This window comes from Piliocolobus tephrosceles, chromosome 4, assembly GCF_002776525.5.
Source record: "Piliocolobus tephrosceles isolate RC106 chromosome 4, ASM277652v3, whole genome shotgun sequence".
Classification (NCBI taxonomy): domain Eukaryota; kingdom Metazoa; phylum Chordata; class Mammalia; order Primates; family Cercopithecidae; genus Piliocolobus; species Piliocolobus tephrosceles.
In genome coordinates, this window is record NC_045437.1 from 60,528,393 (window position 1) to 60,554,708 (window position 26,316).

A 26,316-nucleotide genomic window follows, 5' to 3' on the forward strand; every position below is an offset into this window, starting at 1 on the left:
CCACTGTCTGACACACCCCAGTGAGATCAACCCAGTACCTCAGTTGGAAATGCAGAAATCACCCATCTTCTGTGTCGCTCACTCTGGGGCTGGAGCTGTTCCTATTCGGCCATCTTGGCACAGATCTGAGCAGCTGTTTTTCAAGAAAGGTATTCTAATACCTTCCAGTGCACGTGAAGAACACAAACCCACACTTCCCAGCTGTGGCGCAGGCCTGATTTGCTGACATTCTTCTGTCCACTTTGCTCCCAGGAGGTCCTTAGAGCAAAGGAAGCCTCAGAAAAGGCTGGGGCCTTTTCACATTGATACCCACAGGGCAGCAAGCAGGGCCTTAGACCATAAGTGTGCTGCTTACTGAGGTGGCAGGCTCCAGGATGTCACTCTAGCACTTGAAGAGTACTGCAACGTCAGAACACCCCAAGGGACTCCGTTCCACATGTGACTGCACTGTGTTAATGGTAATAATCACAATTACAGTATTGTACACTTAATGACCTCTCTCCACCCCTTTCTCCAGTGCATTACAACAATCTTATAGGAAACACTTGATTCATTTCCTCCCATCAATAGCTACACCATATTGTGAAATGCCGTTTGTTTTTATGAGATGTTCTGTGGCACTTGCTCTTCTTTTAACCCCAGGGAAACTTCTAAACACTGCTTCGGGCACTCTGATCTTTTAAACTTTACTTTGAAGGAAAAATCACAACTGATATATTTTTTTTTTTTTCTGTAGAGAGGAAATAGCTACTAAAATCACACTGCAATAAATCATTTTCATCTCCAATTGTTAAAAATCTGTGATTTGTTCTTAAGTTTCTGAGAAAATCTTCTTTTTCAAGATTCTAGTTACAGTTACGTCTTGTCTCCCTTTTTCTGTGGAATTGGATGGGCCAGAGCTGCAAGGAAAGGTCATTCTACTACTACGTGGGTGACATTTGAGCCAGAAGTAGGGATTGCTGAGCAGCAGGACAAACTGGCATATTAGCTCGTCCTCTACTGGGCCCCAGCCCAGAGACAGGCTTTAGGAAGAGAAGTGGGAGGTAAGGCTTTTGATCAATTTGCCTGAAGAAGGGCCAAAATTGCAGAACAAAGCTGTAGAAAAGCAAGAACAAGAGCTCAGCCAAAGGCTAGTGCTACTAAAAATCATGGTATTTCAGCCCCTGAGTCCATGTCTTTAGCCAGGCATGACCAGATGGTAGCTTTCTCCTGCCTCTATTAGAATTCTGAAACTATGCACTGGTCAGTCTATGGCCTTAACAAATCCTGGTCCATAATATAAGAAGATGGACATTAGGGATGTACAAAGGTTAATCACCATGATCTAATTCCAGAACATTGTTATCACCCCCCAAAAGAAACTTTGTATCCAAAAGCAATCACTCCTCATTCCTTGACCACCGCCATACTATGTGTGTTTTGCTCCCCAATTAGAATGTACATTCCATAGTGCTTCTCCATATCTTTAGAGATAGTAACATAGTACCCAGCATGAGCAGGTGTCCAGTAGATGTTGGCTAATGAAAGGATTTTTTTTTTAACTTTTGAAATTTTTGTGGGTATATAGTAAGTGTATGTATTTATAGGGTTAATTAAAGAATAGATTTCTGTTAATTGGCTGGGAGAAGCAGTGGGGTAAATGAGGAAATAGAGAGAGAGGGAATCACTTTTCCTTTGTTTTTAGTTATGAAGTGATTAAACCAGTGAACAATTCTGTCAGCCACATTATTTTTAGATGGAGTTTACCAAGCATGGAATTTCACAAAATATCGTTTTGGTTTTGCCCTGTGGGAAATTTATGATATAAAACAAATTAAACCAGCCCTATTCACTCACAAGGAAAGACATATTTCTGAAAAAATTTGAAGAAATGCAAGATCATTATACTTCAACACCTGAACCAAGAACTATTAAAGTGCTGAGAAGTCGATGTTCTGTCATATTGGTTTTAAAACAGAGATAAGGATCATTTATGATTGGCAGAGTGGCTGCCTATATGCAAAGAGTACTAAGTGTTTTAAAAGAGTTGTTTTCTCTGAAATGGGTTATATATATCCTTTGTAACTTCTTAACATTTCAATAGGCTTTCAATGATACAGGAGACAATTTCCAGTTCAGCCTATTTATGAACTGTCAACAAAAACATTGATAACTGCTGTCTGTTTAGGATTTTCAGGTTACAATAACATATGCATTATCAATCAGCAAGTTATTTTTGCTGTGAAGGATGCATATGAAATAGAGCAAATAGTGTCATACATTTTTAATTACTAGTGCCCAAACGAATGAAATTTCATTGTGATGACAAAGGATATGGAATCTTAAATGTAACTAACATTCATTAAGTATATACTATATGCACATACTATGCTAGGCATTTTTGTATTTATTTTCTAATCTTGTAACCAGCCCCATGAAGTAGGTGCCTTACAAGGCTCATTTTACAGTTGCAAAAATGGTTGAGTCATACACTTGGTAAACCAGGACAAGATCTAAAATCTGACTCCAAAGTCCACACTCTTAATCTTTGTACATGCCTAATGTCCATCTTCTTATATTTTGGCAGTGTTCCACTCAAACATCGTAGAGTAATAGCTGTTGGCTTCATTTACAAGTTCTTGGGGTTTCTTATCCTTTCTAATATGTACTAATGTCTGCCAATTCTTAAAATCAAGAAATTATTCTCAAAGTCTATATCTAGCTCCTTTCAATAGTAACACAGCCTAGATACAGAACACTATGTGAAGCTTCATAAAAATAATTTTACTTTAACAGTGACAAATTCTGAAAGTTGTAACTAAATCATCCCTTGTCTTGATGAAGCTTGAATATGGAAAAGGAACTCTCTTCAGAAGCAGCTGGCTTTTTCACTGAACTCTCAAGGCAGAGGATGAGATGATGATGAATCCTTCTTAGGATGGCTACTTCCTTGTCAAATAAAGCCAAGCCATGCAAATGCCAGTTAAGTAAAGTTAAAAGTAAAATAGAATAGGGCATAGTACCTAGATTTAGTGGAGAAAACTATTCTAATGGCTTTCAGGGATGAAATATCGTGGGTTAGTCTGTACACAGCTGAAGGCAGGTGCCTACAGGCATCAAATATCTTTGGGATTTGGGATTGAGACAAGAAAAAGTCATCCACTGAGAATAAAGTTATTAAGTAAGTGCCACAAAGTCCATGAGATTAGCCGTCTGCAGAAGGAAGTCACTCCAAGATAGGATGAACAAACACTTTTCTGGTGAGAACAGCACACTTCTCAAAATCCATCAAGGGACTAGAGTGTCTCCCAAATTTCTCAGATGGAGGGTAAGACTTCTCTTTTATCAGTCATCTAATAAATGATAAGATTTCAAGGTAAAACCATCAAAAGAAAATGGAGTTGGTTTCTGTGAAGTCAAGAAAAAAGAGAGTCAAGGATTGAGAGTATTTACTGCCCAGTATGGTCAAGGGGGAAATGAGAGGGTGCCTGCACTGAGCTGGGTGAGTATACAGGTTTACTTGCTCTGTATCCCAATAAAGAGCATTGTACTCACTCAATGGTATCCCTTAATGTCACATGCGTGGCACATAGTGAGCGCTCAATAGCATAAAAAATACATGAGTAGAAAAGGACCAAGGCAAGGAACAGACAGCTACAATTTGACTGGAGTGTCAAAGGAAGAATGCTAAGTGCAGCAAGAGACTGCAGGCACACCTAGGGTGATTTGAAATCCAGGAGGCCTGTGTAGAAGCACCCAATCTCTGCAGACTTTTCTCACCAAACTGGATCAGATATGACTGGAGTTAGGGAGGAGAGAAAAGGTAAAATGATCCCCACCATCCCCCACTGCCACCACAAACACCTATAGTCCTTACAAGAGGAGAATCCCAAAGCTCTTGCAAACCCTAAGCCCATTTTGGAGAGCTGCTGGGAATTCATGTAGCTGCATTGCCCTGCAGCAGGAGCACAAGGTATGCACTCCCCATACCTCACACCCCTTGAGCCAAGCTTCTGCAGCATAGCACCATCTTGAGACCAGAGCTACCTCTGGAGTCCACCTTTCTCTGGGGGCCAGTAGCTCCTGCACCTCTCCAGCACTGGGACTCCATTTTAATTCCAACAAGCCGATACAGGTAGTTGAATGCCACAACCCCAGCTGTGCAGAGCCTGGGTCCAGAATCAGCTACGACTCTGGTCCTGCACAGCAGGGAAACCAACTCCTGTCACTATACTTTCAGCTGGGGGAATAGTCTAGCAATCTTGCCCAGGGCAACTCTACTCTTGAGCCAGCCAAACTGCTACATACCCTCCCCTAAATGGGAGAGGCCCTGAGTCTCTGAGCAGTTGATCTGCCCCTGGCCAGCAAAATGGCTATGTGACTGCGCTCAGGACATATAGGGAAATAGCCCTGTGACTAATGTGTGAAATGTGATTGTGCTCAGGACTCATGAGAAATAGCCCTGCAGTGCCCCTGCCCCCTGCAGACTTGGCTGTGGCCTACCCAATGGTCCTGCACTCTCCATCAGTACCTGAGAAACAGCCTTGCAGGTTGCCCCTGGTAGGCCTGTCCCCAGGCCAACTGAACAGCCTTGCACCTGCATGTAGACCTGAGAAATAGTTCCACAGGCCACTCCTGGCAGGCACAACTCTAGGTCAGACAAGCAATTGCATGCTTGTGCCTGTGGCAAGAGTAACAGTACTATAGCTCCAACTCCAGTGAGCCAGACTCCAAGTTAGCTAGCACACTGTGTGCATATATATGCTTCCAACCTGAGAAACAGTCCAGCAACCCCAATCCTGACAAAGCCACACTGCTAGTGCCACAGACTCTCTCAGCCTAGACCACTGAGAAACTTACTTATGCCACTATTATGGCTTATAGCTGAGGAAACTACATGGAGAGTACACTGTGTATCCACCTAGAAGCAAGCCAATGTACTCTACCAAACCAATACCCTAAAACTCATTCATATGAAGCCTACTTCATAAACTTAGAAGAAGTGACTTTACCAAGTGCATATAAATCAGTGTAGGGACACATCAAACATGAGAAAGAAAGGAAACAAGACACTGTCAATCAGAAACAGCAATTCTCAAGTAATAGACCTCAATGATAAGAAAATGTGTGAAATGCCAGAAAAAGAATTCAAAACAATAAACTTAAGAACATTTACTGAGATGCAAGAGAGTATAGGCAATTCAATGATTTCAGAAAGACAATTCATGATTTGAATGAGAAATTCAACAAAGAGATGGATATCATTAAAAAGAACAAGACAGAAACCTTAAAGCTGAAGAATCCAATGAATAAAATAAAAAATTACCATTGAGAGCTTCAACAACAGATTAGACCAAGAGGAAAAAAGAATTTCTTAAGTTGAAGACAGGCCTTTTGAAATAATATAGGCAGGAAAAACAAAGAAAAAAAGAAAAAAGAAAAATTATTAAAGCCTGCAGGGCTTATGGGACACTACTAAGTGAACAAATATTTACATTTTGGGTGTTTTGGGAAGGAGAAAAGAAGGGAAAAGATGAGGATAGCATAATTAATAAAATCACAGCAGATAGAGAAAGCATCAAGTCACATATAAAGTAATCCTTATTAGATTAATAGTGAAATTCTCAGCAGAGACCCTATAGGACAGGAGGGAATGGAATAATATATTTAAAGTACCAAAACAACAACAATAACAACAACAACAACAACAAAAAACACCTCTCAACCACAAATACTATACCCAGCAAAGCCATCATTTAGAAATGAAGGAGAAATAAAATCTTTCACATAAAAGCAAAAACCAAGGAAATTCATCATTACCAGACTGGCCTTACAAGAAATGTTCAAGGAAGTCTTACATTTGGTAGTGAAAAGATGATAAATGGCATAATAAAAACATCTGCAACTATAAAACTCCCTAGTAGAGGCAACATATGAAAGAAAAAAAGAGAAAGGAATCAGGCCAGGTGCAGTGGCTCACGCCTGTAATCCCAGCACTTTGGGAGGCTGAGGTGGGTGGATCAACTGAGGTCGGGAGTTCTTGACCAGCCTGACCAATGTGGAGAAACCCTGTCTCTACTAAAAATACAGAATTGGCCAGGCATGACGGTGCATGCCTGTAATCCTAGTTACTCGGGAGTTTGAGGCAGGAGAATATCTTGAACCCTGGAGGCAGAGGTTGTGGTGAGCCAAGATTGCACCATTGCACTCTAGCCTGGGCAACAAGAACAAAACTCCATCTCAAAAAAATAAAAATAAAATAAAAACTTATCATTACAGACAGGCACCCAACCACAAAAATAAATAATAACAGAGGAAATAAGAAACAAAAGATATATAAAACAACCGGGAAACAATCAGTAAAATGACAGGAGTAAAATCCTCACCTATGAAATAATAACCTTGAATGTGAATGGCTTAAATTCTCCACTTAAAAGACATAAGCAGGCTGAATAGAGTAAAAAAAAAAAAAAAAAAATCAAGGCCTGATTATATGCTACCTAAAAAAAACTCACTTCATTTATAAAGACACACATAGACAAAAGGTGAAGGATTGGAAAAAGATGTTCCATTCAAGCAGAAACCAAAAGTAAGCAGGGATAGCTAGCTTATATCAGTAAAAAAAAAAAAAAAAAAAAAAAAATGCTTCAAGTCAAATGTTATAAAAAGAGACAGAGGATGCTGTATAATAATAAAAAGATTGAGTCAACAAAATAGCATACCACTTATAAATATATATGCACCTGACACCAGAGCACCCAGATACATAAAGCAAGTATTAGATGTGAAGGGAAAGATAGACCCCGGTGATATAATAAATAATATAATAGTTGGGAATTTTAACACTCCACTATCAGCATTGGATCATCCAGACAGGAAATTAACAAAGAAACATCAGATTTAAACTATGCCACAAACCAAATGGACCTAACAGACATTGGTAGAACATCTCACACAACAGCTGCAGAATACATATTTTTTTCATCAGCACATAGAACATTCTCCAGGATTGACCATATATTAGAACACAAAACAAGTCTTAACAAATTTTTAAAAACTAAAATTATATTCAGCATCTTATCTGACCACAATAAAATAAAATTAGATATTAATAACATGAGGAACATTTGAAACAATACAAATACATGGAAATTAAACAATATGCTACTGAATGACAAATGGATGAAGAAAGAAATTAAGAATAAAAGATTAATAAAAGATTAATGAAACAGAAAGGTTTTGTGTGTGTGTGTGTGTGTGTGTGAGGGAATCTCATTCTGTCCCCAGGCTGGAGTGCAGTGGTGCAATCTCGGCTCACTGCAAGCTCTGCGTCCCGGGTTCACGCCATTCTCCGGCCTCAGCCTCCCGAGTAGCTGGGACTGCAGGTGCTCGCCACCAAGCCTGGCTAATTTTTTGTATTTTTAGTAGAGACAGGGTTTCACAGTGTCAGCCAGAATGGTCTTGGTCTCCTGACTTTGTGATCTGTGTGCCTCGGCCTCCCAAAGTACAGGGATTACAGGCATGAGACACTGTGCCTGGCCAAAAAGTTGTTTTTATAACACAATAAGCAAAATTGGCAAATCATTAGCTAGACGAAGAAAAATCAAGATAAGACCTAAATAAATAAAGTCAAGAAACATAAAGAAGACACCAAAATGTATACCACAGAAATATAAAGGATCATTAGAAACTACTATGGACAACAATATGCCAATACATTTGAAAACCTAGAGGAAATGAATGAATTTCTGCACACATACAACCAATAAGGATTGAACCAAGGCCAGGTGTGGTCGCTCTTGCCTGTAATCCCAGCACTTTGGGAAGCCAAGATGGATGGACCACTTGAGTTCAGGAGTTCAAGACCAGCCTGGCCAGCATGGTGAAACCCCATCTCTACTAAAAGTATAAAAATTAGCTGGGCGTGGCGGTGGGCACCTGTACTTCCAGCCACTTGGGAGGCTGAGGCAGAAGAATCACTTGAATCTGGGAGGTGGAGGTTGCAGTGAGTTTACATTGTGCCGCTGCACTCCAGCCTGGGCGACAGAGTAGACCTTGTCTCAAAACAAAAAACAAAACAAAACAAAACAAACAAACAAACAAACAAACGAAAAGACTGAAACAAGAAGAAATAGAAAACTTGATCAGACCAATAACAGACATTTCTCAAAAGAAGACATAAAAATGGCTGGGCACAGTGGCTGATGCCTGTAATCCCAGCACTTTGGGAGGCTGAGATGGGCGGGTCACAGGAGTTTGAGACCAGCCTGGCAAACATGGCGAAACTCCATCTCTACTAAAAATATAAAACTTAGCCAGGAGTGATGGTGCACGCCGGTAATCCCAACTACTTGGGAGGCTAAGGCTGGAGAATTGCTTGGACCTGGGAAGCAGAGGCTGCAGTGAGTCGAGATCGCACCCACTGCACTCCAGCCTGAGTGACAGAGTAAGACTGAGTCTCAAAAAAAAAAAAAAAAAAAAAAAAAAGGACATAAAAATGGCCAGTGAATGTATCAAAAAATGTTCAGCATCAACAATCATCAGAGAAATGTTAATCAAAACCACAATGAGGTATCATCTTACCCTAGTTAGGATGGCTACTATCAAAACATAAAAAGTAACAAATGTTGGTGAGGATGCAGAGAAAAGAAAACTCTTATACACTGTTGGTAAGAATGTAAACTAGTACAACCACTATGGAGAACAGTATGAAGGTGTCTCAAAAAAACTGCAAATAGAACTACCATAGGTTCTAACAGACTCACTACTTAGCATTTATTCAAAGAAAAGGAAATCAGTATATCCAAGAGACATCTGCACCCCCATGCTTATTGCAGCATTACCAGCATTACTCACAATTGCCAAGACATGGAATCAACTTAAGTGTCCAAAAACATATGAATAGATTAAAAAATGTGGTGTATATACACAATGAAATAATAAACAAGTATAAAAAAATGAAAGCCTGTCATTCATGGCAATATGGAGGACGTTATATTAAGTGAAATAAGCCAGAACTGGAGGACGTTATATTAAGTGAAATAAGCCAGGAACAGAAAGTTGAGCAGTGCATATTCTCAATCACATGAGGAAGCTAAAAAAACTTGATCTTATAGTGGTAAAAAGTAATCAGAGGATACTAGACATTGAGAAGGGTGTGGGGGAAGGGAGGCATAAGGAGATATTTGTTAAAGGATACAAAATTACAGCCAGATAAAGGATGTAAGTTCTAGTGTTCTGTATGACTATAGGATAACTGTAGATAACCATAATACATTGTATAGTTTCAAACAGCTGGAAGGAGAATATTGAACATTCCCAGCACAGAAATGATAAATGTATGCTAATTACCCTGATCTGACCACTATACCTTATATGTATAAAACATTCACGATGTATTCCATGAATATGAACCATAATAATTTGTAAAAAAATTAATTTAATTAAAAAATAAAGAAATATATGAGTGAACATGATTAGATTCCCCTTTCTTTGATCTAGAACCACTAAGAAACCATATTAAATAGATATCCTTTCTAAGGGTATTTTTTCTATTGATAAAAGGATACACTGATTATCTAACAGTAATATTACCAACTGTGTGACATTTACATTTCGCAGAGCATAATAAAAGGCATTTTAAATTAGAAATCTGTCCTCTGTGAGTTTGGTTAGTGTGATTTGTTCCCCTACTGTTCCCCGCCCTAATAATTTTACCCTAGGAGAAAGGAAACAACACTGGCCAGTGTGCAAAGCTGATGAACAGTGGTGGTTTCTCCCAGCTGCATCCAAGTACAGATTACTCAATTTAGTGTGAGAAAACCATCCTTGATTTCAGCTTTTTCAGCTCTCAACACTTAGCAGATTAATTAATTCCAAATCTAAATGCTGCAGTTTGTATTTCTTATATCTGACTTTAATTTTGGTAAATAATACTGCTATTTATGCTTTTTTTGTTTTTAAAAAAACAAAAAATGAAGCTGGCAGTTTATACAAATTTCGGTTACATGGACCTGGATTAATTTTTAAACATTTCACAAAATGTGTTTGCGAGTTTGTGTGAATGAGAAAAGGGCACAACTTGGAAGATCGTTCTAAGAGAAGGAGCAAAGATGAGGTTCTGAGCCAAATCCAGATAAGAAAAATGAGGGCTAGACAATTTTGTGATATGGGACAAGAGACATGTAAACATAAGGTTTGTTAGAGGATAAGTTTGATCCACAAATAATAGATAGACAGTGGGGTTTTGGAAGCGCTTTATAATGAAGAAGGGCACTTTGCATATTGGCATCCCTTGGAGCTGTGAGAATCAGGAGAATGGAGAAACTCAGGGGTTAAAGGTTGGTAAGATCTGGATTAGTAAGAAAGAGTATAGGACAGAACACCTAGATTAGTGGAGTTGCTTAAGGAAGGCAATTAGTAAAATAGGGTCTTGCCAGAGTCTTAGTAAAATAGGGATTTGCCAGAGTCTTGAGAGTTTATTCACTGGGGAATGTGAGAAACATAAGTAGCGGTTTAGAAGAAGGGCAACATGAAAAAAAAAAGAGAAGTGGAGTTTATCCCTCAACGATGCTGCATGGGTGGGGTTTCATGGATTGGATAACCATATCATTTGTTCTCCAAAGTGAGTCACTTTTGAGATTGAAACGGGATGCTATTAATACTTACACTGGGAAATGAACACAAATCAGGACTGTCCTGAGCAAACTGGGATGCATGGTCACTTTATTCATAAGGAATAGACACTTTCTGAGGAGTGAATTTCAGCTGCCAGAAGGGAGAGTGGAGATCCATAAGACTATGAAATAAAGATCAGGTTAACAGGAACTGGGAAGCACAAAGGAGACAAGGACCAGGGCAAACAGCAGTCCCTTCCCTTCCCAGCCCATGGATATGACCACACCTAAACCAACCCAAACACATTAAAATGTACACTGTTGGTTTATTTTATACCTCCTGGGAATACTTAGCCTAAAAGAATGTGAGCCTGGGGATATAATGGTAGGCTGGCAGTGCTACTCCTCAGAGCTGTGTGCAGATAGGTACCTAGAACATTTTAGTAGCATCACTGGGACTCCTGCTAAACCCAGAAGTTGGCAATTTTCATTCTTTGAGAAATACTACAATTAAGAGTTAAATGAATCTTTAAAAGTTGCTGAAGAACAGAGTTAATGCATATTTGGAACAGGTGGTTTGAGTTTTTAAAAATAGGCTTTAGGGCAATGTTATCCTCATTAGAATTTCTGGCTGCACAACCTGGCTTTACTACAGAATTGTTTTTACAGGGGTAAGAGGGAAATGATTAAAACTGAAGGAAAAAACCATCATCCTTCATTAAAGTGAAATGGCTGGAGGCAAACATTGCAGGTCTGAGATCAACAGAAAAGCTTTAAGATAGCCAAGGTGGGTGCATGCCCACTACCAAGGCTGTCCATGTTTCTCTGGCTTTGGAGCCCAACTTACTGAATGATCCTTGGCAAGCTGGACTGAAACTGTAATGATAGGCTGAAGTCTATGAAATGAAATTAGCTATAAATGTGTGTGCACCACCAAACCATTAAATCAGCCATGGTCTTTTGCTAAAGAGAAGGTTAACAATGCAGACATAGGTAGCCACAATGGCCAGTTTTTAATGATGTTCTTTACTTTTTTGTACTAATTTCTTGTGTTATCAAAAAGACATTGAATGAAGGCAACTCTTAGAAATCTATTTCGATTTCATTAAAAAGAAAGGGGTGGTCGGTCACCTACTCTATGCAATATGCAAAGTTGTCTTTTTCTTCCTAAAGAGCCTCCAAATTCCCACTGTCCTCCTACGTGTATCACTTCATGGATCATTTGTTGATCAATACTTATCAAAGCATTTAAACAGTAATTTACTGTCATATTTAAAATTATGGATTCCATTGCTTAGATTTAAGACTAGTTCTTTCAACGTATTTTCTAGATCTTGTCCCATTTGCCTTCATGACTATCCACCTAAGTATTTCCACTCTCCTGACTCTGTACTCTCTGACTTTTCTGGGTGTCTTCCCGTCTGCCTGTTAGTGTGTTGATTTTACTCCCAAATTCTCCCTCCACAATGATTTTAATCTGTTCCTCAGGCTAGATACTTACATCATCTTTTATGCCTCTAATTCCTAGTTTGTATCCCCAATGCCACGGCTTGGATTAGGTCTGTGGTCCTCAACTTTAACACAATTGGGTGATACATGGTGAGGGCCTAAATCAAGGGTTCTCAACCATGGCTGTACATTAGAATCACTTAAAGAGCTAAAAACACTCATGTTTGTACCTCAGCTTCAGAAATTCTGATTTACTTAATTTGTGTGTGTGTGTGTGTGTGTGTGTGAGAGAGAGAGAGAGAGAGATGGGGTCTGTGCCATGGTTTTTAAAATGCTACCTAGGAGGGTTGAATGTACAGCCAGGGTGGGGAACACCTGCTTTAGGCCTTGCCATAATTTACCCAATAGCAACAGCTTCTTACTGGAATCTCTGCTTCCTGACCTTACCCTCCAGTCTGTCCTTTAGCCTATGGTCTCCAAACATATGTTGTTTTATAATTCTTAGTTTCAAAAAAAGATTCAGTACTGCCCTAATACATGAATATTTTATAAATTATATAATGTACTATTCCAGCAGTACATAATAAAACATACCCAATAACTGAAAAAAAATTGAGACACAAATAAATAGAGCTATTAATATTTTCTTTTTGTATTCCTGCTGATCTTAAACACCCTAATTTCTGGCATATTCCCAGTGTAATTGAACCAAAATGAAATCTGATCTTGTCACTCCAGTGTTTAAAACTTAGGATCCTCAGCATGTATAGGACGAAGCCCGAGTTTTTCATTCTTTCAAACAAGGTTCTCCATGATACATGATGTCAACTTTTCCAGGCTTAGATCCCTCCAGAATACTATTTATTATGCCTAGAGAGACCATCACCTGTTTGTCTACCTATCAAAATCCTATTCATACTTCAAGACTTGGTTCAGACATTGTCTCCGCAGTGTGCCCTTTCTCAGAGCCTCCAAACAGGGACATTCTTAATCTTTTAAGCTCCTCTAGCACTGAGTCCATGCCTCTATTACAACAATTACATGCTGTCTTTTGAAAGTCTCTGTTTATGTGTCTCTCAGACTCTCCTTTGAGGTGACAGAAGTTTGGTCTTATTGTTTCCTAACTCCTAATGCCTGGCCAATAGTTGGTGATCAATAATACTGAATAAATGAATAAATTAGTAAATGAATAAAGTTCCGTAACATATTCATGAGTTCTATTTTGAAGTGTCTATCTCTTGCCCCCCAAAAGAAATAAACTCCTAGTGTGACCCCACTGCAGTTTAAGAAGAGAATCTTTGGCTCATTTATTTCAGCTCAGTGGTTGTTAGCAATTCCAGGTGGACTTTGCTAAATTCACATTGGTCCTAATAATTATGCTCTGTTGCATAACCTCATACTCCTCTTCTGATCCCCAATAGTCTTCTGTAAAATGTGTGCACCTGTTGGCCACATGGGGACTAGACTAGGGTGCATGAAAGCTTGAGCATGAATCCATCCTGGAAGACCAGCTCCCTGTGGCCGGGCAGCACGAGTCCCACCATGAAGGGTGGAACCAATTACAGCTTCCTTCTGCTGGCTCTCTGGGCTAATCTGCCTCTTGTTTTTTCTGTATATCAGTGGTTCTCAATCATGTCTACACATAGGAATAAACTGGGACTTACAAAACATACTGTTGTCTGGGTCCTAGCCCAGAGATTCCAATTTAGTTGGTTTGGGATGCAGCTTGGTCACCAGGATTTTTAAAAGCTTCCCAACCTATTGAAATTTGTAGCCAAGATTGAGAACCCTTACTCTATGTCCAATCTTCCTTCTAGATTTGTTTCCTTGTCCCTGCCTTGGGTTTTCCTTATTTTATTATTATTATTATTTGAGAAATAAGCAAGGTCCCCTCAATGTGCTGAGGCCTAGCAGTGAGTCCTGATATCCCTGCAATTCCCAATACCAGCAGTCTCAATGTAACAAACAAACAAATAAAATAGAACACTCTCTAACACCTTGGTTTTTAGTTATTCAGATGAGAACTGCCCTAAGTAGTTCTGATTATAGCTTCCCTGAAGTGGTGCTCTAAAGGTAATGAAAAATTGCTGTACAATTTAGTGGTAATCATCTCAGTATAATTTGGACATAGAGTGAGACACCAAGAATTTCCAGAGGTTTCTTATAAAGCACAGCACACTTGGCTAAGGTGTTTTTCAGTGTATTAGTTGGGGAAGTTCCAGAAAGCTGAGCACATTTTGAAAAGAGAAATTATGCATTTGAGTAAGGTTGATTTAGGATAATTTACCCTTTGTAATCATCTAGTTATTTTCTGGCATCTTCCATTGGATTGTGTGGAACACTGAAAGATTGTGGGGTCCAAGGTCAGAGTTTAAATAGGTTTACCAGTTACATATGCCCTATCTTTCTCCTGGACTTTAAGATAGAAAACTGAATTCAGTTAAGACCTATTGTGGGCTGGGCACAGTGGCTCATGACTATAACCCCAGCACTTTGGGAGGCTGAAGTGAAGTGGGAGGATTGCTTGAACCCAGGAGTTCCAGATCAGCCTGGGTGACATAGTGAAGACCCTGTCTCTCAAAAAATAAAAAGGAATTAGCCAGGCATGGTGGTGCGTGCCTATATTTCCAGCTGCTTGGGAGGCTGGGATGGGAAGATTGCTTGAGTCCAAGAGGTCAAGGCTGCAATGAGCTATGATCATACTACTACTGCACTCCAGCCTGGGCAACAGAGCAAGATCCCATCTCTCTCTCTCTCTAAAAAAAAAAAAAGACCTATTGCGTGACTGAAGATTGTACTTGTACCAAGGGTATGATGACTGAAGTGGAGCTTGGTGGTTATGGAAGGTATGATGGTGCTATTACAATTTTTCCTGGTGGAAACTGTATAAATAAAACTTGGTTGCTTATGGCCAGAGCACATGGATCCAGAAGTTCAGGGCTTCCACCACCATACGATTTCACAATGCAGTCAATGCCTTTCTCTCCCTTACCAGGGTTGGTAGTGAGAGACTAGGGTGATTTAAACTGAAAGGTTCATAGGAGTGAATTAGAGAATCCTAGAGTCAGAGTTCCCAAATCAGGCATGCTGGGGTCATTCAGGCTCAGCAGAAATCAAGACCATAGTTCGTAAAATCCAAGGAGATAGACTTTTCTGGCTAGGTTATAATGTTTCAGTCACTTCAGTCACCTTGTCTCTGAGAGTGGTGCCACAACATACGATATAGCATGGTCAATACACCTAAATTCTTGTGCTTGGTGACACAGAAATATCACACAGAATGCAAACTTCCTCCGTTAGCCATGGTAGATCTGACTGCATTGATTTATCTAGACCTTTTGGGAAGTAATTATATGTCCTGCCTGCACCACCTTCCACTTTCAGAGATAATTGGTTCCATTAGTATATTCTTTGTTAGGTGAAAGAACATCCTTTTTCATTTGTCTTAAATTTATCTCTTTCTACTTCAAGAGACTATTTCCTTGAAGAAATTGTTAAATTAAGCCAGTATTTATCAAATCAATATGTTTCAGAGTATACAGACATAGAATGTGTCTTTTCGTCAGTCTTCATTTTCCAAAAAGAGAAGTAACTACCCATTCATAGAACTTCATGCCTTTCCTTTATCCTCTGAGTTACACTCAGCCCTATTTACATATTCATAATATTTGAGTCTATTTCTGATACACAGTCCACACGTTAAGCTCCGTGAGAGGAAAGATACACGTTTTATGACTCTGCAGTATTATTATATATATTTGTCAGACGAATAATCAAAAGAGCCATTAAATCAGAAAAGAAGGGAAGATAAATTACAGAGCTTAGAAAAATGGCAAAATATAAGAATATTTTTTATACTTTCAGAAATTCTCATGGGTTTCTGTGCTGGACCAGGGAGAAGGGTACAGGAGATGAATCTGGAATTCAGTAATACATATGTTCAGAGGCCGTTATGGTAATTGTTTGAATGGAAAGAATTGGGAATATTATCTGTTACTTGTTTTAGGAAGAAATATTAATGCAAATTAAAAACACTTTAAGATTGGCTCCTTATAAATTATTAATAATGACTTCTTCCCAGAAGCAATTTTAGTTTCTCTGCAGTCTTTGGTTCTCTGACTACATTTTTAGAAAACAGGAGTTTCTGCATTTTCTGCCCTTTCAGAGTTTGTAATAATGGTTCAAATATTCTTTCACCTGTGGTTTCAAGGCAATACAAATCCATTCTCCTCTATACATTTCTTTCTTTGTTCTTATTCCCAGATAAATTACTTCTATTTTAGGAAAATCTATCTTTAATTGTATCTCCAAATTTTTTTCTTATTTAACACAGTAGTTGTACATTTAAATCTTAAATTATGAGATTGTACATACATAAGTAACATACTATACATTTAATATAAAATTTAAAAACATTCTTATATATTGTTATAGGTACATATATATAGACTGTTAAAACATGCATGAAGGCCAGGTGCGATGTCTCACACCTGTAATCTCAGCACTTTGGGAGGCAGAGGCGGGCGGATCACAGGGTTAGGAGATTGAGACCATCCTGGCTAACACAGTGAAAGCCCATCTCTACTAAAAATACAAAAAATTAGCCGGGCATGGTGGCACATGCCAGTAGTCCCAGTTACTTGGGAGGCTGAGGCAGGAGAATTGCTTGAACCCAGGAGGCAGAGGTTGCAGTGAGTCAAGATCGCACCACTACACTCCAGCCTGGGTGACAGAATGAGACTTCATCAAAAAAAAAAAAAAAGAAAAAAATGCATGGGAAAATAACAACAGCTATAGGGTAATGTTCAGCTCTGGCAGCAATTCCCTACCTTCTCCAAACACTCACTTCCCACAAAAGCCAGTGTTCTAGAGATTTAGTTGTATAAAAGTCACAAAAATATTTGTTAAAAATGTAGATTCTAGCCTTCAACTTCAAAAACTCTGATGCAGCAGGTCTGAGATGCATTGTGAATGTGCATTTGAAAAAGAACCCCAGCCGATTCAGCTGCAGATGATTAGACCACTACTCTAAATCAGAGGTACTGAATATGCACAGCTGGCAGGTGGATGTTGGCGCCTGAAGTGCCAGCGTGAGGTCAAGCCTGGAACATGATTTCGCAGTCATTAGTCTGGAGGTGGAGTTAAAACCTTGGAGGGGATGGAAACATCCAAGGGAGGGTGTAGAGAGAGAGGAGAGGTGGACTGAGGATAGAAAGCCAGAGTGCAGGAGACAGAAAAAGGAGGAGGAGTCTACCAAGGAAACTAAATGCAAGTCGGAGAGGGAGGAGACGAACAGAGAGCACCATGTCATAAATGCTGACAAGGCAGCATTCAGCAAGGAGAAGTGCTCAAAGGATCAAATGAAACAAAATGGCCGAGAAAGGGAAAGCCAGAAGAATGCTCTTTGTCTGTGTAGTCTGTCTCCGGCACTACAATGTTTGCTCCTAGAAGGCAGGGTTATTTGTCATTGCATTCCCAGTAACTGGCATATTGTAAACACTTAATAAATGCTTGGTGAACTAAACTGGATTGGGACTGACAGCTGCCATATAAGAATTTTTAAAGAGCTCCATTACAACTTGGTTCCATCCGGGACCCTCATTAGGATGAGCAAATGTTGTCCAGATAAAACAATCCACAATGGAGAATTAATTGCAACCAGATCGATAAAGCAGTTATTTTGAGTCATCTGCCAAGATGTGGTAATGACATTTAAAAAACAATGTGCAACCTTTGTGTGTATGTGATGGTATTCTGAAGAATAAAATGTACAAGTAATTAAAAAACAAAGCAAAGACCTTTAAAATCTTTAAATTTAAATTGAGAGCATTTTAAAAAAATGCAAATGGTCTCTCATGATCATTTGTAGAAGCATGTGTAGCCATGAGGAGAACAAGCCACATTAAACGAGGTAAATGACTCTCCAAGAATGCACATGTGTTGGTTGCTATGACAACAGCTGGGTTTTATTGAACGGAGAGCAAAAAATCAATTAGAAACCATTGGAAGAAACTGAACAGGAACATAAAACATTCTGCCTCACAATTTCAGGAACTTTGCTACATCTGTGTACTGAATGGAAAGGGTTTGTGTGCACGTCAGTCGATGGAGCAGTAGGAAAGTCACCCTCTTGATGCATTTCCATCATCCTAACATCCCCTTTCACATCCTGGTCTTCTCAATATCCAAGTAATTTATTAGAGTGGTAAAAAATTCAGCCAGTTGCCTGCCTCCTATGTATCAATGACATTAAACAATTCTTGGCTTGGATATACATATATTTTTTGAACCAGTTTTCATTTTTATTCATAGAGATAGCCTACATCTGTGTAGCAGTATTTTCCCCAACCTGGCATGTGCCCAGCTAGTGAAGAAAACACAGGAAGACAGGGAGAGACCGTCTTGGGAAGCCAATCTGCCAACCCTCTCCCAGGTTTCCTCCCTCTCTTTCTTTGGGGATCTACTGTTCTCCATTCTTATCTTTCCTAAGATAAGGAGGTCCTAAGAGGATTAAGAAAAAAAAATTATCATTTTTTCAGACTCCTCATATTGTTTAATCAGTAGACTGGGAAGAAGCCCTGTGACAGAGATGATAACTTCAAATGCAGCCACAGGAGACCGTACACCAGCCACGTAACTTTCTTCTGAGTGGCTCTAAGAATATTTGGTGGAAGGGTTCTTGTGGCCATCCAGGGATAGATTTTAGTCTAAGCAACTCATTAAGCTCATGAGAAATGGTTAAGCTTTCAGAGTGAACTGTACTTAGTTCAGCTATGAGATGATCAAGAGGAAGAGTAACCCAATGAGAGGGCCTTTGCTTTTCAGACTCATGTTGCACAACACCAGCAGATTAATCCCAAAGCATCCCCTTTATAACAGTGTTTTTCTTTCTTTTTTCTTTTTTCTTTTTTTTTGAGGCAGAGTCTCACTGTGTCTCCCAGGCTGGAGTGGAGTGGCGCGATCTCGGTTCACTGCAAGCTCTGCCTCCCAGGTTCACGCCGTCCTTCTGCCTCAGCCTCCCCAGTAGCTGGGACTACAAGCGCCCGCCACTACGCCTGGCGAATTTTTTGTATTTTTAGTAGAGACGGGGTTTCACCGTGTTAGCCAGGATGGTCTCAATCTACTGACCTCGTGATCTGCCAGCCTTGGCCTCCCAAAGTGCTGGGATTACAGGCATGAGCCACTGTGCCCGGCCTATAACAGTGTTTTTCAAATTATAGATTGAGACACATTACCGCTTCCGGGGATCAACTTAGTGGGTTGGGACCACCATTTAAGAAAAAAGAAGAAAGAAAATTAAGACAGAAAACAGAGTGAATCTCATCAAGTAAAGTTAAAATGTGTTTTGTGAAACTTTTGTTTCATTCTCTCTCTCTACATATGTAAGTACTGGGATGCTAAATTGAAAGTATTTCTTACTGCAGGTCCTGACCAAAAAGGTTAAAAGTCAAACTCTTCTTTGCTAAGCATGCCTCAGTATTTTCAGTGGTCTACCATAAACAAACAAACAAACAAACAAAAAAACAAAAAGAATTCCAACTTCTTCACCTCTAGGATTAGAGTTGTTCCCCACATCCACAACTCAGTTCTGCAACTTTATGCTAGGTTCTCACTTTTCTATTCACTATCATTTCACCTTATGCTCATCTCAATGTCCATGAATCACTGTGCCCCTTATTCATAATGCCTCATCTCCTTTGTAGTTGCAAATTCTACTCTCCTTTAGAGACCATTCAAGCTGTATCTTGCCATTTCACCCATAAGATCTCCATCTCCTCTCATCACTCATCTCTTCCTCTTAGTGTATTCATTTCCACACCTGATGTCCCCAAGAGCCCTCTCTGCCTTGCTCTTTATCTTCCTCTGATCACACGACACTCCTACATCTCCTTCTGGCAATGTTTTTCCCCTTCCTGTGTCTGCCTCCCTCTCCCTGTTGCTTTCCTGTTGGCATCTGCCTTGCAGCTTACCTCCTCATTGACCTGTTTTTGTTGACTTGTATTTCAGCTTCCTTGTGTGTATCTCCAGTCTTCAGTCTCCACTTGATTGGGAACAACTTGTGCTTAGGGACTGTGAATCACTTTTCTGTATCCCCCACAATGTTTGGCATAATATAAAGCATACAACAAGTACCCAGTAAAAATTTCTTGACTCAGTCAATCAATCATCATCATCAATCCCTCCTTTGTATTAAATCTCTACCCTACTCACTCCAGCATTTTTCTGTTTAGATACAGTGTTTTGTGTTTGAAACGGCTTTGCCATTTCTGAAGCTCTTTCATATCTATTGTCTCATTTGATCTTATCTACAAGGACTTGGTTAAATAGGCATGGGCTATGATATACATTCTTGAGAGATGGGGAGACTAAGTCTCAAAGGGAGTTGTAACAGTAACATGGCTTATCAATGATGTCACTAGAATCAGAATCTAGGATGTGACCTATTCTGTGCCATTATCCTCCTCCAATGAAAACTTGAGAACAATAATCATGCAATAAAATAAAGAGCTCACTGAATGCAAAATAGAGTATGGAGAAAAAAAAGCAAAAATAGTGGACAAAGCATAACCTGTGTTTCTCATGGAACAAGAATTTAAATACAGTGTACTAAGACCAAAATTCTGAGCATAATTTTTGCTTCTTTAATTGCACTTGAGCTCTCATGATGCCATAGTAAGTGGGAGAAAATATATTGTCCACTTAGGGAGGATTATGTTGCTTTCCACTGTTAGATTGAGAAACATTTCATTAACTCCACCCTGACAATTCACTGGGACTCTGTACAGTGTTACAAATAATAAGCAAATTCTCTTTCTTTTTAACTTATTAATTTATTTCTTACCAAGCTGTTCTCCTAAATGTTGACCTCGCTCAGTTGAGATGACCCGCTCGTCTTCCATATCACACTTGTTCCCAACCAGAATAACCTGGGCATTATCCCAAGAGTATGTTTTGATTTGGGTTGACCTAAAAGAAAAAGAACAAGCATGACATAATCAGAGGAAAGCAGAACAGCATAAAATGAAGGAGAAGAAATACATTCCACAGATGATGATGATAACAAGAGGGAAAAAAACCCCATGAAATCCAAATGCCTGACATTTAGAGTTAATTAGTTCAGTGCAATTTTACCCTTCAGATACTCATCAGAGATTGCATGAGTCAAAAATCAAGGGAACAGTAGAGGTGTACTAATAATTATTTTGTACTTAATGAGATTAATACTACTACTGATTCTTCCTTTCCTCTTTTACCCCCACCTTATGTAATACCTTTACAGTAGGATAGCCAACCATCCTGGTTTCCCCAAGACTTTCCCAGTTTAAGCAGTAACAGTCCCATGTCCTGAGAAACCCCTCAGTTTCAGGCAAACTGAGATGGCTGCCCAACCTATTTACAGCCTATCACACAAAAATAGTATTTTCCCTTATCACAGTAACAACTCAAAGAGCTAAAGCAATGGGGCTTAGGAAATCTGGGAGAAGTGATAATTTTTTAAAAAAGAATCATGAGAGCTAATATGTTCATGCCTTACCTTTATAAGAGAAAAATGTCAGGTTGATTAATGTCAAAATTATAATATAATGAACTGGCATTTTAAGTTGCTATAAACAGGATATTTAGAATTTAGAATAAGCCTCAATTATGAATCATGACACAAATAACCAACTTTTGATTTTGGAACTTAGATAATAAATGTAATAGTTTGTTTTTGCAGGTATTTTTTTTAAAACCCGGTTAGCCAGTAAGTTTATTGTTTTATCGGAAAAATCATCCTAAAACATTGTTTCAGCTCTCAGAGCCTGCTCCTGAGCTCTGAGGCAGCTTCCCTTCTTTTGAGCTACCTGATCTTTCTTCTGGGCATGGGACATTTTGGGATGTTTCCACCTGTTGTTTTTAACTTCTTTCTTGGGCATCTCATAGTTGGGTTCTATTGGATAGCAACATGAGCTTTTGTTTTTTGTTTTATTTATTTATTTATTTGAGACAGGGTCTCGCTCTGTCACCCAGGCTGGAGTAAAGTGGCACGATCTTGGCTCACTGCAGCCTCAACCTCCTGGGCTCAAGTGATCCTCCCACCTCAGCTCCCTGAGTAGCTGGAACAACAGGTGCACACCACCACGCCTGGGTAATTTTTATAGATTTTTTTGCAGAAACAGGGTTTTGCCATGTTGTCCAGGCTGATCTCGTACTCCTGGGCTCGAGCAGTTCACCCACCTCAGTCTCCCAAAGTGCTGGGACTGTGAGCCACTGTGCCCAGCCAATATGAGTTCTCTTGTTTATCTGCTCCATCAGGTCTAAAGTTATGCTGTTCTTCATGAATGGAAAGAACCATTTCTTGTAAGCATCTTCATCTGCTTCCATTAGGTAATGCATGTAATCTGCATCCTTCTGACCCATGATGTGTTTCCCATGCACTTCTGCATTCAATTCCTTGCTTTCAGAATCACAGACATTGTCTGGTACTATGAGGGACAGAACAGCCTTCATCAACAACTCCCTTCAAGGCCCCAAAAACTTTATTGCCAGTGATGGTTCTGGCAAGGCCTGCATCCAAACAGCAGGTGAAGGCACCAGGCTGACATTAATGCTTTCCATATCGCATTAATCTCCAGTCATCTCCACTTGGCCTTCATAGATCTTGTCCATGCCAAACCTACCAAGAAGCCTGTGGGCCAGTGGCAGGTCAGTATAATGTGCTGCAGCATAATTTGTCAGGCCAACCTTCACACTTTATTTTAGTAGTTCACGTACCATGTACATATGCTGCACAGACTACCCCTTCTATACGGGCATAAGCAATCTGACAAATGATATCTCCGTTTGTTACACAGACTATCACCCTGTATTTGAGTGAGTTGTATTTATTTTTATCCTGTATCACCGAGCGTTTTTGAGCATAGTAGTCAATTCTACCCTCTTGTCGTCTCCTAAATTTCACTTGGTATCTCTTAAATAGGCCTTATTCTTAACAACTTTAACAAACTCCATTCTGCAGAACAAAGACCCTCATCCACGGTTTGACACAGACCTGCAGGCCCACCAATGCCCAGCAGAGAAAAAGCACAGATATTTTTTGAAATACTTAATATCTGTTGCATTCATGTAATCCTTAGAATAACTGAAGGAGAATATTATTATTCTCAACTGCCCATATCCTCAACTGCCCACTTAACAGTTGAGGAAAATGAGGCATAGAGAGGTTAATTGCCCAAGATCACCCAGCCAGTAAAGTGGCAAATGTTGGAATCACGTTCTGGCAGTATGGCTCTCAAGCCTGTGCTTTAAAACGTGTTTCCATAATGCTCATTAAAAGTTCAAAAAGTTAAGTTCTAGTGCATTTATTGTTATCTAGAGGAAGCTGAGAGGAAGCTGTCTGCTTTCATTCTCCCTTTGTATCAGTCACATTTTTATTTGAGAACAGTCTAAGATAGGTGGGAAAGACATATTGCCCGGTGGGTGGTCAGGACGGAAATACTGAAATGTTGAAATGTAAACAAATGATTACAGTTCGAAAAAAAGATAGATTTGTAATATGTCGAAAAGTTAAGCTTGGGAATGGTGTTACAAACAATAGTCAAGTGAAGGATCACTGAATAGAAAATGGCAATGAGATGTTCTCAACTTGAAGAGGGAATAAAAAGCAAATAGTATAGCTTTTTAAACTGCAGCAGGAGAGTTTTCAATGAGCTATGATCACTGTTTCTCCTTCCTGAGAAGAAAGGAAAGAGTGAAGAGGCAGATAGGGTTTTATTTCAGCATATTCCCCTGAACCAACTACATCTAAGTTTTCAAATGAGATTAAATTATCTGGGGAAATACATTCTTGATACCACCTGGACATCTCAGAGTCACAGCATATTTTTTCAGAACAATATGACCTTTTTAATTCTGATACCTAAGTTAATAATATATTCCCTTAGCAACAGTGAGATTTGGCAGGTATCTATAGACTGGAGAAATAAAGACAGAACTTTTAAACTCTATACTTTTTCCTCACTTAATCTTATGTGTGGAGAATATGAAAAATGATGCATTAATAATGAATTAGGGTGTAAAATAAATTCCACTCTTGGAAACACTTTAAGTAACAAATGTTAATATATTTTTACAAAGGAAGTCAAAAGTTTCTTTTAAAGGATCTCACATCTGATCAGATTTCTTTATGTAATTAAAAGAAATGGTCTCTTTGTTCCTATCCGTCTTGTAAGCCAGGGACTTGGAAAGGCCCTGGGTAGAGAGCCTTTATGTTAACAGAAAAAGTTTAATCCTGGTAATAAAACTAGAAATCAGATACCCAGAGTCAGATTAGTGACAAGGGGTTCACCAGAGAGTGTCACAATTGTCCAAGGAAGGGGCTGGGGCCAGGATGTTAATGACCCAGCTTCTGAGTTTCCTGAGGACAAATGAGTGCTTGAGGAAATCTGGCACTCTTCTGACCTGGGCCAGTACATCCTATTGCACCCCTGACTGTATAAACTCAAGTCAGGCTGTGCTTTTGTGAAGGTCAGGAAGGTGCATAACTCACAACCCACTAGCTGATTCATGTCCCTTAACCAAATTAATGGAATGCTTGCTTCTACCACTAAACACATCTGAGTATCTCAGTTCTGCTGACATAATAATAACCCATGGGGTCTCAGGCTGCTGTAATAGGTTACATTTATTACATAAATACATTTATGCATATACAATATTCCCTGTTCCTCAATGATTTATAAAAAGATATGACCAAGAAGAACATACTTTTTTTGGCCATGATTATATGAGATCCATCCTCTTCATCTGCTCTTACATAAGAAATATTTCAGTGTAACCTCAAATTTTCTCAATTGTCAGGGAAATGATGTAAAATGAATACTTTCTACAATTACCAGGGAATTATAAAGAATCATTATTTTGAAAGCTTACAGAGCCAAAGGAGACCAGTTTTCTTTTTAATGAAATAAAAATTGTGGTCTAGAGCATTTGTGCTAAGATGAACAAAAGACTGATTTGCCATTAGAGTTGGTTAATTTTATGATTGAAATTGGGGTTGCAAATGTTCAATATTTGACTTTGGTTTTGACTACTTGGACTTCCTGATGTTGTTCTGCATCAGCAGAGCAGGGAAGGGAGCTTTAGACAGAGTCCCACCATCAGCAAGAGGGGATCAGAGCCATGCTGGCTGGTTTGTGAATTACCACCTATCATAAAACCTAACATAAATGATAAGATCAAAACTATTTTACAATGGCCAAGAGCAAAAGGATGTAGCAAATTAAATTATGTCAGCTTCTTGTTGCTTTGAAATTCCTTTCATGTATTCTGAAAGATTTAGCTTTTTTAAAAAAAAGTTTCTGTGCTTAGTGCATGGTAGGTTAACATATAAGATCTACTTGTATCTTCCCTTCTTAGGTCCTGTAGAACACTATGTTGTTACTTTGCAAGAAAATGTAAAATGATGGTCATTACTCCAAAATAAGTACTCATGTCACTAATATGAAATTTATACCTCTTTCTGCCTACACAATAACTTTCTATCCATGTACCGATAACTGTATGACTTTGGCAATATAAGCAGCTATGACCAAGTTAGTGCATGTACAAGTAATGAAATCTACATTTGGTATTGCTGCATAGTGATCATAATAAGCCATTGATGGAAAGGCATATCTCAGTGTCACAGAATTTTTTTTTTTTTGAGATGGAGTCTTGCTCTGTTGCCCAGGTTGGAGTACAGTGGCTCACTGCAACATTTGCCTTCCAGTTTCAAGAGATTCTCATGCCTCAGCCTCCTCAGTAGGTAGGATTACAGGCACACGCCACCACACCCAGCTAATTTTTGTGTATATATATACACAAAAATTGTGTGTGTATATATATGTATTTTTTTTTTTTTTTTTTTTTTAGTAGAGATAGGATTTCACCATGTTGGCCAGGCTGGTCTCGAACTCCTGACCTTAAGTGATCCGCCTGCCTCAGCCTCCCAAAGTGCTGGGATTACAGTTGTAAGCCACCGTGCCCAGCCATAGATGTCAAAGTAAGAAACACTGTGCATCTTAGAATTTGTAAAACGCTATTGTGTTCTTGATATTTCTTTTATGTAGGAAGATCTAGGTTGAAATAAGAGCTTAGAGTATTCCTTTAACCAAGGAAAACTTAGAGATGAGGAAGTATAAGCTCCATGAGTTGAGAAAGACCCATAGTTATGCATATTTTTTCTACACTGAGCGTCAGAAGAATGTTAGGATTGTAATTCAGTTCCCATTCCTTCCAACTCAGACTCAAC

The 26,316-nt window shown here is 39.2% G+C and overlaps 1 protein-coding gene across 3 annotated transcripts in view; it reads right to left on the reverse strand.

Annotated features, from left to right (window-relative positions):
- The window catches only part of RAB3C (RAB3C, member RAS oncogene family), a 295,590-nt gene that overhangs the window by 19,982 nt on the left and 249,292 nt on the right, over positions 1–26,316 (reverse strand). For all 3 annotated transcript variants that reach the window (XM_023210503.2, XM_023210504.1, XM_023210502.1), the window contains one exon: positions 20,887–21,011. In XM_023210503.2, the coding sequence (XP_023066271.1) occupies positions 20,887–21,011 (125 nt within the window). The remainder of the gene's footprint in view (positions 1–20,886; positions 21,012–26,316) is intronic.